The sequence below is a fragment of the Laetiporus sulphureus genome (genome assembly GCF_001632365.1).
Source record: "Laetiporus sulphureus 93-53 unplaced genomic scaffold LAESUscaffold_44, whole genome shotgun sequence".
NCBI lineage: Eukaryota > Fungi > Basidiomycota > Agaricomycetes > Polyporales > Laetiporaceae > Laetiporus > Laetiporus sulphureus.
The window spans coordinates 174,844-188,244 of NW_024468553.1; the positions used below are offsets into that span (position 1 = coordinate 174,844).

General features: G+C 50.5%; 5 protein-coding genes across 5 annotated transcripts in view; 3 read left to right on the plus strand and 2 right to left on the minus strand.

The window, feature by feature from the left end:
- Positions 1-2,739: 2,739 nt before the first annotated feature.
- On the plus strand, positions 2,740-4,060 carry LAESUDRAFT_762362 (FKBP-like protein; the record flags this gene model as incomplete). Its single annotated transcript, XM_040913086.1, has 8 exons — positions 2,740-2,816; positions 2,869-2,897; positions 2,955-3,012; positions 3,066-3,297; positions 3,347-3,688; positions 3,740-3,776; positions 3,836-3,958; positions 4,020-4,060. 8 exons carry the CDS (start codon positions 2,740-2,742, stop codon positions 4,058-4,060), a joined length of 939 nt encoding a protein of 312 aa, XP_040760672.1.
- Positions 4,061-5,140: 1,080 nt separating this feature from the next.
- On the minus strand, positions 5,141-6,022 carry LAESUDRAFT_660664 (uncharacterized protein; the record flags this gene model as incomplete). Its single annotated transcript, XM_040904882.1, has 1 exon — positions 5,141-6,022. A coding segment is annotated over one exon (882 nt), but the record flags the coding sequence as incomplete, so codon positions are not given.
- A 5,482-nt stretch (positions 6,023-11,504) lies between these two features.
- On the plus strand, positions 11,505-12,036 carry LAESUDRAFT_762364 (uncharacterized protein; the record flags this gene model as incomplete). Its single annotated transcript, XM_040913087.1, has 3 exons — positions 11,505-11,595; positions 11,646-11,843; positions 11,897-12,036. 3 exons carry the CDS (start codon positions 11,505-11,507, stop codon positions 12,034-12,036), a joined length of 429 nt encoding a protein of 142 aa, XP_040760674.1.
- A 280-nt stretch (positions 12,037-12,316) lies between these two features.
- On the plus strand, positions 12,317-12,642 carry LAESUDRAFT_762365 (uncharacterized protein; the record flags this gene model as incomplete). The annotated part of the gene is made up of 2 exons (XM_040913088.1): positions 12,317-12,472; positions 12,526-12,642. 2 exons carry the CDS (start codon positions 12,317-12,319, stop codon positions 12,640-12,642), a joined length of 273 nt encoding a protein of 90 aa, XP_040760675.1.
- Positions 12,643-12,646: 4 nt separating this feature from the next.
- LAESUDRAFT_729689 (N-terminal nucleophile aminohydrolase) overlaps positions 12,647-13,401 on the minus strand; it is a gene marked incomplete at its 5' end in the record, with an annotated part of 2,689 nt that continues 1,934 nt past the window's right edge. Inside the window, one exon of the mRNA XM_040909687.1 lies at positions 12,647-13,015. Coding sequence (XP_040760676.1) covers positions 12,796-13,015 — 220 coding nt within the window. The remainder of the gene's footprint in view (positions 13,016-13,401) is intronic.

The following is a 13,401-nucleotide window of genomic DNA, read 5'->3' on the forward strand; positions in this document are numbered from 1 at the left end:
CAAACGATAAGAATCTTATAATATGAAACACAGAGCAATAATACGCTGGAAGAGACAGCCGTACGTGTGAGGTAGTGGAGTCGAGAGAAGAGCTAAGTCTAACATGAGGCTTAGTGTGGAATATGATATGGGTTAGAGCGGGCATCGCTGTCATCGGCTCACGTCCACAACAACTGTCAACTGAGCCCATACAACATGGCGGCGACTAGGTGGCAACGCACCATAGCCGGCGGAAATACTCGATCTAGCGCATCCCCGCAGTATAGATGTAGACCAATCCGCGATGATCTGCCTTGAGCAACCGAGGCACCACGGTACTCGTATCTCTAAGGTGTCCAGACTCTGGTATATGGAACCATAGCTATCGGTAGGGCATACACTGTGGCTGTTATTTTCCGTTGTCTGGTGCGACGCCTTGTCTGAAGATGCCTGAGTCCGCAGCGGTGAAACTTGTGAGGCTACAAGCGGAGGAGGGATGATGAGACTCGGTCGTACCTCTGGCTCGTGCAGCATTGTATGTAACTATTGCCTCGTCGTCAAGGAAAGTGTCTGGCGCATAAGCGGGACGTAATCTGAGCATGATCCTCAATACTTTCTCTGTCATTCGATGCGGATTATTGGTTCTTGCACCTAGCAGGTTCCGATCTGTTCCGATTCCAAATTCCAAATTCCAGAATGTTTATTTTGGCTATTGCTACGGCGGTGTCCTGCTCCACTTAAGTATGTCAGCCTTAAGCTGCCCAAACCCCCTTTTCGGTAGGTCTTGCCCACGCTGGCCACGTGCATGCGTCTCTCGTCCGGTTATGTAATGCGTTTTTTCTCAGCCACTCTGTTGCATTCCGCGGTACGCTCTTCGTCCTCACGACCTGTTGCATACTATACCGTTGACTTTCAGCCTCATACTGTTCTGATTGCCGTTTGTGTGCTATCCACCGTATGGCTTTGTCGATGTGACTGTTTGTGTACACTTTTCCTCCGGTCTGTCTCCTGAAACCTGACCTTCGCTCTTCAGTGTGTTCCGACGCCGTGATCGGTTTCCTGCTGTGCGGATTTATTCCCGGGATGGTCACCATAGAATATGGAACTGTGGTTGCATGGTTGCATCACTTTACTACTGGACGCTCGGTTGTCGGTGGTGGCACTTGACGAACGGATTCCGTTTTGACATCCAAGCTGCAGGCGCCTCTCGTCGTGCTAGGCTCCCGTTCTGTGCTAGCAATGCATCCAGCAGTGAAGTATCAATGCCAGCTTGACTGTGAGAAAGATGTGTCGACGTGGGACTACGGAGTACGTTCTATTGCTATTGATGTCTTTCGGGTGGCTATGCGACAGACCAGCACTGTCATCGGCAGATCCAGTGTTCTGGTGATACTCGACAGAGATGCGGACTTGAAACTGGGTAATCTTGACCTCTACACCAGTCGGAACGGCTGTGACGAAATGCTGGACTTATTCCTCGAGCAGGACGGCTACTGTCTCGAGTCAGTTCACTATGGTTCGGACCAACCTATGGACTCGGATGACTACCCCTGGCTAAACGAAGGAATCGAGTGCATGGCACGCTTCAAAACACCCCACAACAACATTGAAGTAAATGTGCAGCCGCACCGACTCTGCACTCTGACCACTATGCTTTTCCCGGTCAGACCTGTTGATAAATGCTGTCGGCACTGACAGTCTCGTCTTGGCGAGCCTCGGACTTGTCTTCCGTCGGTGGGGATTTTACTGTTCGAGGAGGTTCTGGAGCTTGGAGCGTATTGCAGTACTGAAGTATGCTGAACGAGGCCATGCCTTCGCACGTACAATAGCCGCATGGGAGCCGGGCTTGCCTCGTCACTGACACTACTGCTGCAGGAAACATTGCACTTTCGAAGATTTTGGCCCCCGACTCATCTTTGATGAACATCGCGGTGTCCCGAGAATGGGGCTGGTGTACGTGGCGTGGCGACTTGAGGATGCACGTTGTGGAACTAGCTGTACGACGGTCACGAAAGGCCCCGTCACGTTTTGTGGCACCAGGCAAGAAATCGATGACTGTTCCCAGGGCATTGTGTAATTCACGTACTTCTGATGTATCCCGTATCCCTCATCTGATCTGTTATTGGGAACCGGCGCTGCCGCGCCAACTCCACGCAAGTGTTGCCAGGTCTTCAGCCACCGCTCAGCATGGATATTGCTCACGTGCTCATGTGTAGAAACCTCCTTGGTGTCCCATTATCCTCGCTGTGGTGAAGGAGACCGGCAGCGCCATTGTCCTTATCTGGACAGAATAGAGCACTTGGCCATTGTGCGTTGGCCATTGTGCGTTTCACATATATTATCCGCCCGTCTCTTGGACATGCAGTCTTCTTGACCTGTGCACGGGCGGGTGATATCGACATGTGCGCAACACGTACCGTCGCATCTTGGTGTGTGCTATGTGGTTGAGACTTACTGATGGGCATTGATCTTGCTATTTAGGGGTGCCACGTTGCGCCCTGGGCGTTGCACCTTCTTGATTCCGCATGAATACGACTTACATGTTACGAATGCTGCTCTCGTCACGGGGGATTCTAGCACGGATACGAACACATCTGGCCGGACGTCTCTTTGGATGACTCCTTTGAACTCACCAAGCATCCCTTCTCCAGTACTCAACCCTCTGGATGCAAGTAAGAGAGTGATACTTTTTACATTGATTTCTCGGCAGGTAAGAATATCCTTCACGAGAACGGCCAGCACTGTGCCTATTGTGGTGCCATGCAGGTCGAGCATCTAACCCTGAACATAACGTTCGCGTCGAAGGAATATATTGCGCTTGAGATTATCGGAACGAAGTGAGCATCTATTACGTCATTGAGCCATCGCTCTGACGTTACTTTACTCCAGCTGTATTTGTCTATCCGGGAGCTATACGGGTGCGAGGTTTTCTTCAATGTTATCAAAGGATGGCTTGCTAACATAACCTTCATTAGTTGCATATAGCGAGAGCACTATCAGTGTATCCGCACCTCCTGTAACAGCAATTGCTCCGTGAGTTCCAGTGAAGTTGTATTTCATGCTTCTACTAATCTCGCATTTTGAAGCTCGGTGCCAACAATGGACAGCAATTCTCCACATGCTCGACCAGATCAGCGAGAGAGAAAACGCACCAGGGTGGATTTATTGATATCTGAGAACGACCGCAAAGCCCCCGTCGAGACCGTAGCTCGAACGTCAGCCTCTTCGCTGAGCAAAACGACCCCCCAGCATTTGGGGCGACGTTACATCGGTGCACCACCGCCATCGCTTTCGTCAAAAGCTGCCGGGAAACGCCCCGTGAGTATATTGCTCAGCCGGTAACTCGTCAGTTCTGATCTTGTTACAGCGGGTCGCCAGCTCAACCGAAGCTACTGATAATACGGATGGATTCGCTTCTGAATCTTCCGCTACAGCATCACCGATCACCACGCTCATCCCTTCGGTGAAGTTTCACCAGCCGGCCTCGAACCTCAATCCCAAAATGTCACAATCGCGTGAAGACATTACTCCTCCCGGTCCTTCCTCGATCAAGAACGATGCCATTACGATTAAGGATGTTGTTGTAATCAAGGATCATAAAATCGGCGAAGGACAACAGTCTGCAGCTCGCGGAGACGAAGTTGCACTTTGGTATCGTTTGCAATTGTCCGATGACGTGACCGTCGACTCTCGGATGCAGGGTTCACCGGTTTGTTTTCATTCTCATGATTGCTGCCATTCTGCTGACTGTTTGGTCGAGTTGGTGACCAGGTTGGGGAAAACCTTCATCCTTCCGGGTTTGTACAATACCGCGTGCACGTCCCAGATGTTTACCGCTGAATGATATGTTACACAGCAATTGACCAGGGCATTGTCGGTATGAAAACAGGAGGCGAGCGGCTCATCACGATCCCACCTGCGTTGGGATATGGCGACCGCCAGCATGGCGTGATCCCCCCAGACAGTACCTTGTTCTTTCGTAAGTCGTCTTCTTTGCAAGATGGGCACACGGACTTACAGTGCATTCTATTCATACATAGAATGCAAACTATTGAGCATCCGTCATCTTGATGCGGAATGAGCTTTATGTGTGGCGTGGTCTCATTATCTTTTTTTCTGGGACATGGCATGCTGTAGGTCGGCCGTTGAAGGCGAAATATGTCAGCCGATTTAATTGTGCATCAAAGTTTATTTATATCGCACACTTGCGCAATGATTAAGCAGTAGCAGCGCGTCTATGTAAGCACACTTCTCAAAGAATGGACACTGTTGTGATTGCTTCATCGCGGCGGTCTACGCCACTGTACATGAGCCAGGGGCTACGCCCGAGCAGGTCGATGGAAACCGCATTCACATATCTCTCACGCAAATATTCATCGACGAGTTGTGAGGACCCTTCGTCCAAATGCGCGCTCGCGGAGCTATCACCCGCTGAAGCCACATAGCCAGGTAATGGTGCGAAGACATACGGGAATGACTGAATACATGGCTATATAAGGGAGGCGTCAAGGATGTCGCGCGCAGGGTGGCGGGAAGCGCGCCAGATCTTCAGAGACATCCCCAACGTGACGTATGGATGTGAACAGGAAGGACGGAGGTACCGAACGCAGATGTGGACTGACTGCGAGGCTGTAGCATGTTGCGTCTTCTGTCGCAGGCCACCGTTTTTCTGTAGAGCTGAATGTACTCAATTGAAGCGATACAATATCACACAGAGCTTCGTGCTCCCGCACAGACAAGCATCTCACTCGTGTACGAATCATGCCGCAGCGCGGAGCACGGTAGGCATCACGGCAAGCGACGCATGGACGAACATCTCATTCGCTCACGAGAGGCAGGTCGGCGAGGACCGTATCATCTCCACCCTCCTGCGACGTGGTCAAAGGAACATGCAGAGCGAATGAAACATACATCAGGGCATGCTGAGAATGAACTAGTGCGGCTCAATGCTATGGAAGGAATGAAATCAGTGCCTAAATGATTGGTTGACTTGACCTGCGGCCAGTCGGAAGAAGCCCTTCCCCTCCAATCGATTCATTCTTGAAGATGGGTATCCGAGCACGACCTCAGATGAAGCTGATGCTGCTTCAAGCTGGAAGTGGCTGCGTTGAGTGATCTTTGACATGTGTAAATCTGCTAGCGACGCTAAGAGACGATGAGCTTAGAAGATGGAAATGCGTGAAATGACGCACGCCATTACCGTTTCTGAGTGCGTTAAGTCGATGGCTGGTTGAATTTCCAGAGACAGTCGCTCTTCTTCATCGAGGCCAGCTAACCATATTGCATCGTAGCAATTCCTAGGCAGCCCACTGACAGGCTTCCCAAATTGATCGCATCTACGTGAACCACGACGACGATACCGGGGAAATGCACCACGTTTGGGTTTGCCATCCACGGTGAACCTGCTGGACAAATGCATCCAATCAAAGACCTTAAGCCATGTCTCGAATTCTGCAGACCGCCAGCTCATTCTCGTGACGACATATCTGACCTTGCCTCGAGAATGGTCAGATTCGTCTCCGCTCATGGCCGTATGAGGGATCCTATCCCATAGGTCTTGAAATCGTGCTAGATGTGAATGTGCACCTACAGCATTTGACCGCCGCTCCCGCAGCTGTCCGAAAATCATGAGTATGCATGTACTGGTGATTTGCAACGCGATACTGACAGCTCGTCGCCTATGCTCTCGTTTTTCCTCAATTTCTCTATCAATGTCAACTTCTGAAGGCTCTTCACCACCGCGTAATTGCCTTCTATATTGTGAGCGCAGAGTAGCAAGATGGGTGGCGAACATGCATTCGATCTTCGATTTATCTTGACAATCGGAGACGCCGATGCTCATGAAATTTTCTGCGAATACACCAGCAGCCTGTTTGTTCCATCGAGATTTGAGTGATCCTGTCATTTGCAGGCGGAAGTTTCCCTTGGAAGGACCATCGTGCTTCTTCCGGTCGAATGCTTGCAAATCCTCCAGTGATGCAACAGGTAGCGGACTGTCTACGAAGTCACGGCCAAGCATTTGGCTCGCATGCATACGTATTTTTGCCTAGGAGTGAATCAGAGCTTATACGATTTCGAAGTCAGCGACGTACTCTCACCTGAAGTTCGAGAGTGGCAATATCACGATGGGATGTCTTCACACGCATGGAGTTCTGGCTCTTGCTCATTGCAGTCCGAGACGATATCACGGCTTCTTGATGCTCTCTATGGGATCCAGAATTGGAATCAAGGCATCCAAGGAGGACAGCGAGCATTGCCCGTAGGTCCTTTTTGGTTACCGTAGTGTTCTGAGCAGCATACATCAGAGAATGTGCTTATGAGGCATATTTTATATCTTACCGCATTAGGCCCAGACCAATGTCGCATAATCCTATCCTATCGCAGACCGTCATGCGCATTACTTCTCTGAGCTACCGAATCGCTCACCAGTTCATCCTTGCCAACTAATGCCTGATCTTTCTGTGATGATGCTTTCTTGCGCAGCGTCTGGACGACTTGATCGATGACTTCTCTCGAAGTCATCATGTCTCTGCCTGTTGTTATCTCGACGTCATGTTCAGCGTTGTCAGCCTCGCGATCAACCGCCATGTTAGAATGTTCGTCCAACCAGATCTGAGTGCTGCTGGGCTTCCAACCGAGGATGTGCATGCCTTCGGGAGCCCATGACTTCATCGGAAGCGATGCTGAGACAGTGGTGGCCGTTCGTTCAGATGTACGAATGGGGAATCCATTCCAATGCTCCTCAACCAACACAGATGGATGCTCTCCGAGCTTCAGCACGTGATGTTGAGAAGGAAACGTCACTGGGATGATGTCGACGTCCATTGCGCTTGAGGTGTCATCTCGTCCAAGATCAATAGTACTATCTGTTGTGATTGCTCTCCTGACGGCAGTGGATGAATGTGCCGCAAGGTCAGTGTAGCGTAGAGATGGGTCTTCGGACTGAACATCATTTACCACATGCCATGCAGGGCGCTTGGACGGATGCAAGTATGGTGGGGTGGGCGATTCAACCGCTGCTCCGTTCGGCATAGGAAAAGAAGACACCTTCCCAATGCGTGAGCTCCTTCCGAGGTTGCGCGCTTGATCTCTACGAGTGTTCTTCATCGTCGCAGACATGCCAGGCTTCTCAAAGAGCACCTCGCGTGGTCGAGAAGCCATGGAGAGGGCGACACTGTTCTCTTCAGTAATATTTCCTGCGTGTATGATAGGTTGCAGGCGAGAACCACGCGTCCATGGTGGATGTGCACTAGATGTGGGCCATTGTGGCCCACAATTGACGTCAGCAGTCAATGATGACTTGAGTAAACTGAGTTTCGTTCTGTTCTGTTATTGAGTGACCGATTCGGAATCAGTGGGAAGCTCTGAAGTCGGCAACAAACAGAGTCTCACATCACGCTCGCGATCATATTGTGAACCTACAGCGTCGGCGTTCCCTGTGTGGACCGAGGAAGTATCACCATCTGCGGTACTTGGACAATACCTAATAAAGTCCATATCCCGCTGTGTGATAGGAAACCCACCCCAATGCGAGTCATACCGCATTATTTCGGTGCCTGGAGGGTGAGGGACAGGAGGAATTGCCGTATCGCATCCGATGCGAGTCTCCGTCTGGTGGGCTGGTGGTTGATGATGCATTGGCAGACCCGGCCACCCTGGCCACCCTTGTTCCTGTCCACCAAAGCTATTTGTGAAAATGGGAGACATTCCGTTGCGAAAAGAGCTCGTTGAAGAAATTATGGGTGGAGTGATACTGAAGCCGGCCCCTCCTTGCATGAGTTCGATATTGGCGATGGGAGGTTCGTCTCGCCCGATAGTCTTCGATGTGCAATCCACGTCATCCATCTGAGGAAAGACCTGACCCAGATTGGCTGGTTCTCTCCTCGGACTAAAATCACCCGGAAAGCAATCGGTACGCTCGATGGGGACCTCAGGGTATACATTCGCTGCAGGCTCGCCATGAAGACAATGTATGGTGGTTAATAGCCTTTTGTGTACGTTGGCCATGGACTGTTCGTCTTGGATGACAGGCGCGCCCGACGCGGGAAAGCAGATGGAGTCATTCGCACATTCCGAACCATCTGGATCTGGAGCATCCATCTGTTCAGCGACCAAGTTTACCATGACCGCATGACGACGTACCTGTTTGCATGATGTGTACTTCTGATGCACACGCGTCTGAATCCATTTGCGGAGACCCTCCCTCGATTCCTTCTGTGACAGAGTCATGTCTTATCTGGAGAAAATCCTCGTTTCTTTGATAGTCATTGAACCCTGATGTCAGCCCAACTTCAATACGAGTGGCGCCGGAATCGATCGGCGGGATTGCCTCGGGCTGTGCGATAGCTGATTGGAGTGGCAGGATGAGGTCAGCGACCGCTGAATGAGCCGTAGACATGCATGTGTCTTGCTGATACACGAATGCTATGTCACCTCCAGCGCCGTGATCTTGCATAAGCAGTGGCATGAGTATACATTGCAAGGAATATAATCTGCTGAGCACGAACCACTTGTCTTAATGTCCTTGACGCCAATGTGTCCTTCAGATTGCTGACGGTCGTCCGGTAGAAGAGGAATTCCAGACCACGGCGTATTGATTTGAAGGTCATCTTGTTTAAGTGATAGTCCAGACCACGAAGTATTGACTTTGAGGTCTAGTTTCAGAAGCGAGATGCCAGAGGATGATGCATTGACTTCGTACTCAAGTTGCCGGAGTGGCATGCCACTCCAAGAACTGCTGGATCCTGACGCAATCATTTCGCCGCCCTCTGTGATGACTTCCTGAATGCTGCGCTCTGCTCCGCTGTGACAAGGGGACCCGAGTAATCTATCTTGGGGTCCTGTCTGTCGCGAAGCGACAGCCTCGCGCTCTTCGATCAAAGCGATATGTGAGGGACGGCATTCATGTGTATCCTCAGTGTGATCATTCTCCTCATGCTCTGCATTGGCGTTCTGAATGTTTTTGTCACTCTGATGGCGCGCGATCCATGAATCTTGTGTGATAGGGGCAACCATGAAGCCGTCTGATGCGGCAGTTCAACCCTAGGAAAAGATGAACTTAGCGAAGAAGCTTACCATGCTCGTCACCTATGCTCGCATCCGAGCTCTGCAGAGCATTCTGAACATCTGACGATATGGTCCGGTCCAGTGGCACACGTGCTAGCTCCAGACTGCTGCCGCTGCGAGAAGACCGACTTATCGACACAGCAGGGATTTCAAGAATTGTCTGGGCTATCCTATATGAAGGTGAGAACGGCTGGGAGTTCTGCTTTGAACTAGGGAGCATTTTAGCCGTGCTTCCTCTTTCGGCAACGTCTGCAGGAAGGTCTGAAAGTATTATCGTTACAATGAAATATCCGACTCTGCGCGCAAGAATCTCACGATTCTCTGTTTTTTCTGGAACACCGCACTGGGGATTCTGTCCCTGCTCAAGATCGCAGATCTCGGAATGTCGTTTGTCCTCAGCAATGCTGGTTTCGCAATGTTGGCAGGCATTGCCTTGATCTGGGCTTCGTGTGACATTGTCGTACGCTCGGCGTGATGCATGGGTCGCTGGACCATCAGATCTTTAGTCACAACTCTCAAACCAGGTAAATTATTAATCTTACGTATCACCGGGGGTAGCGAAAGAATTTCGGTGCTATGTTGGTGTTGCTCCAGCAAGAATTTGTTCATTTTGCTATGGTCCGGTTCCTGGTAGAGTTGTATGGTATCCAGAGCAGGAGCTGGGAGAATATTCTAATAAGCTCCACTCTGCGAAGTGGAGGATATTCACCGTTCGCAACACCGGATGAGTCGGGCCTGGCTGTGTCCGGTTGATCGTCGTTCTTCCGTTCATCTTTTTGCTCCTGAACGAGGCTCTGTTTCCTGGGAGCAGATGAGGGGCTGAGAGGTCGGGTGCCCTTACACGTGATGTGAGCTTGCGAGCTAGGCTCCGGCTCAGAAGGTGAACGGCGAACGTGCGCGGTTTGTCTTCCACGCAACTTCCTTTGTTTTCGGGGAGCTGGTGAAAGGCTGGGGGATCGGATGCGCTTACGCGTGATGCGAGCTTGCGAGCTAGGCTCCGGCTCAGAAGGTGAACGGCGAACGTGCGCGGTTTGTCTTCTGCGCAACCTCCTTTGTTTTCGGGGAGCTGGTGAAAGGCTGGGAGAACGGACGCGTTTGCGTGTGATGCGAGCTTGCTGGCTAGGTTCCGGCTCAGAAGGCGAACAACGAACGCGCGCAGCTTATCTTCCACGCAATTGCCTCCATTTCTTGGCAGGTGGAGCAATGCTAGACGGTTGGGCCTGCGCACGCGTTGTGCTAATGGACGAATGTTGAGATGAATGTTGAGACTGCATCAATCACAAGCAAGAAGCTGCGGATGCAAGCTAGCGCATAAGGACCTCATACGGATCCGATGGGACAGGCTTAAATGTCAATCGTTAGCTCATTGTTAGCTGCAGCAGGAAGACAATGAGTCTCCATCCGTGGGACAATACAGCACCTTCGGGGATCCTACGACTTTCAGATGGACCCGATTGAAAACCAGACTTTTGATTGGAAACTTCGTTGTTCGCCGCAGCAGGCAGACAATGAGTCACCATCTGTGGGGATCAATGCAACACGATCAATACAACACTGTATGAGACTCCTACGCCTTTTCAAGTGTCCCGCAGCGCCCATCTCAATTATGGTAGTTGGCTAGTCCAGCGTCCCGTATCTCCGCCGGTATCCGTCTGAGAGCCGTCTGAGAGATATTCAGTCAGGTCGGCAAGGAGGAGAGGCTACGATTTATGTCGACAGATCAAAGATGAGGAGATTGATACTGCCATCTGGGCATCGCTCACAACCTACGACGGTGCGTGAATGAACCATTATGCTTCAATTTGATGGGCATTTTGACGCTGACCGTGATAGAGTTTGTGGATTGGAGCTCCTCGTTTAACGTCGTATGTTTGGCGATGAGATCCCCGAAAAGAAATGCACCGTGACCCATTTCATTAGCGTTTGCGGGCCTGTTCAATCCATTGAGAGGATAGGGAGGTCAAACTAAGAATTGGACGTACCATATGCCAGTTCAAAAATCTACGAGCTCCGCGTTGCAACGTTAACCGAGATCATGTGACCACGCTCGACATCCTGCGTGCTCTGGTCAATGCCCTCCATTCTCAATCTCAAATTTAAAATCGGTTTCTCTCATCCACACAGGCGGGAGATTCAGGACTCAGCGCTCAGCTCTCACCGATCATCCATCACAATTAGGGCAACAAGAGCTTTGTTTCATGCAGTGATCTTAGCGATGTGGACTGGTTGACGATGACCTGGAAGGTAAGCCTGTACTGGCCACTATTTCATGTCGTCTTCACCAAGGTCGCTACAGGTGCCAACATTATACGAGCATCTCTGGGTCTCCGACATTAGTTCTGCTGCAATAGCTTGTACTTGCATACCGAATGTGTTCGTGCTTTTCAAGCCTCAAAATCTGCATTTCTCTCGATGGCGATATCACGGTGACCAACGATGGTGAAACAGTATTGAGTCAAATGGAGGTTGAGCACCCGATTTGGAAGCTTTTGGTGCAGCTGTGGAAGAGTCAGGATGATGAAATCGGGGACAGCACGACCGGTGTTGTCGGTGAGTGTGGTTTTCATACTCTCGAGGAAGCTCTGTTGATGCTAGTCTAGCCTTTGCTGGCGTGCTACTTGAGCAGAGTGAAGGGCTGCTTGACCGGGGAATCCTTCCCATCTGGATCGTGGACGGGCTCGATAAGGCTTGTGCTGTCGCAGTTGAGCACCTGAATTTTTTTTTCGACACCGTTAAGTTCTCCCTATTTGACACGTCAAATATTGTCAGGACCACGCAACAACTCTGGGCAGCAATATGTTCGTCTCATCTCCTGAGTCTACAAGTATTGTTCGACTGACGTCCTACGCAGTGGAGAATGAGAGGTTTGCTGAGATCGCTGTAGATGCTGTCTTGTCCGTCGTCGAATTCGAGCGCAAAGACATGCCCTTCGACCTCATCAAGGTCGACGGTGGAGTTGGTGGGTCGCTAGCCGACACGACGCTCATTTAGGGCGTGCTTTTCTAAAAACATGTCGCATCCATCCACACATGCCGCACACCGAACCAGATGCGATATCGCCATCCTCACATGTCCGTTTGAGCCGCCACGACCAAAGACGAAGTACAAGCTGGACGTCGCCTCTGTCGAGGAGCACCGGCGTCTGCGAGAGTACGAGCGGACAAGCTCGTCAAGGACATCGGCGCAACTTTGGTGATTTGTCAACGATCTGCCCGCAGTGCGATGGGTAGGAGGTCTGTAGCTCAATGCTATTGCCAACAATGGATGTATTATGCCAAGATTCGAGGATCTCACACCGGAGAAGCTCGGCCGTGCAGGCATCGTCCGCGAAGTTTCATTTGGCACAATGTATGACAAGATACTTGTCATCGAGAAGTGTGCAGACTCCCGCACAGTAACGATCTTCGAAAGGGGCAGCAACAAGATGGTATGTCTAAGACTTATCCAATGAAATATCTTTTCTGAGTAAAATGTGGCTAGATCGTCGCCAAGGGCAAGTGCGCCCTGCATGACGCGCTCGAGGTGGTGAGGAACATGATCATTGACAATCGGGTTATCTATGGTGGAGGTGCGATATTGCTAGCACACCCTGTATAGCCAGGCCTGCAGTGACGAGCTCGGTTATTCTATGAATCGTGAATCATGCATGCAACGAATCAGAGATGAGTGCGAAACGAACAAAATTGACCACCATTCAGTCAGCGAAATTATACAGCATATTTGGATGATGGTCTACAATACACATGCTGACTAGTCCTTCAACTCCTGTTTGATAACGAACATCCGGTCACCCTCTGCCTTTGTTGTGATTTCTGCGAGGCCACTAATGCTTGCGAGCTCTTGTGCACTGCGGCCCTTGGCGAGGACGATGTACATCTCGAGGCCGTCACCGATCTCGACATGTCGCTCTGTCGCACTCGTGAATGAGTCGATCACCATGGCAAGCGGAAGATGTGCGGGATGCGTCATGCTGGGAGCAGCGAGCTTGTTCTTAAAGTAGATCTGCACATAGATTGAACGTTATTAGCGAACGTGAAACTGGCGAGTATATACAGTGAGCCACAAAACTGTTGCAATGTTTGCAACAGTTGCATTGTTTGGCTTATATCTCGGAAACCAAAATAGTCAAATATGCAAACATATATATCGTTAGAAAGCCTATGATATGAGCTTTCAAATGGCACTTGGATAAAGTAAATCGGCCTTCTGGTTGGTGAGATACAAAATATTCTTTACAAAAGATGCATTGCAACAGTTTTGTGGCTGACAATTTTAGATATAAAAATCCCCAATTTCAGTACTTTGTGTACCCTCCCTTTGCCCTCAACACAGCTTTAACCCTGTCTGGCATACTGT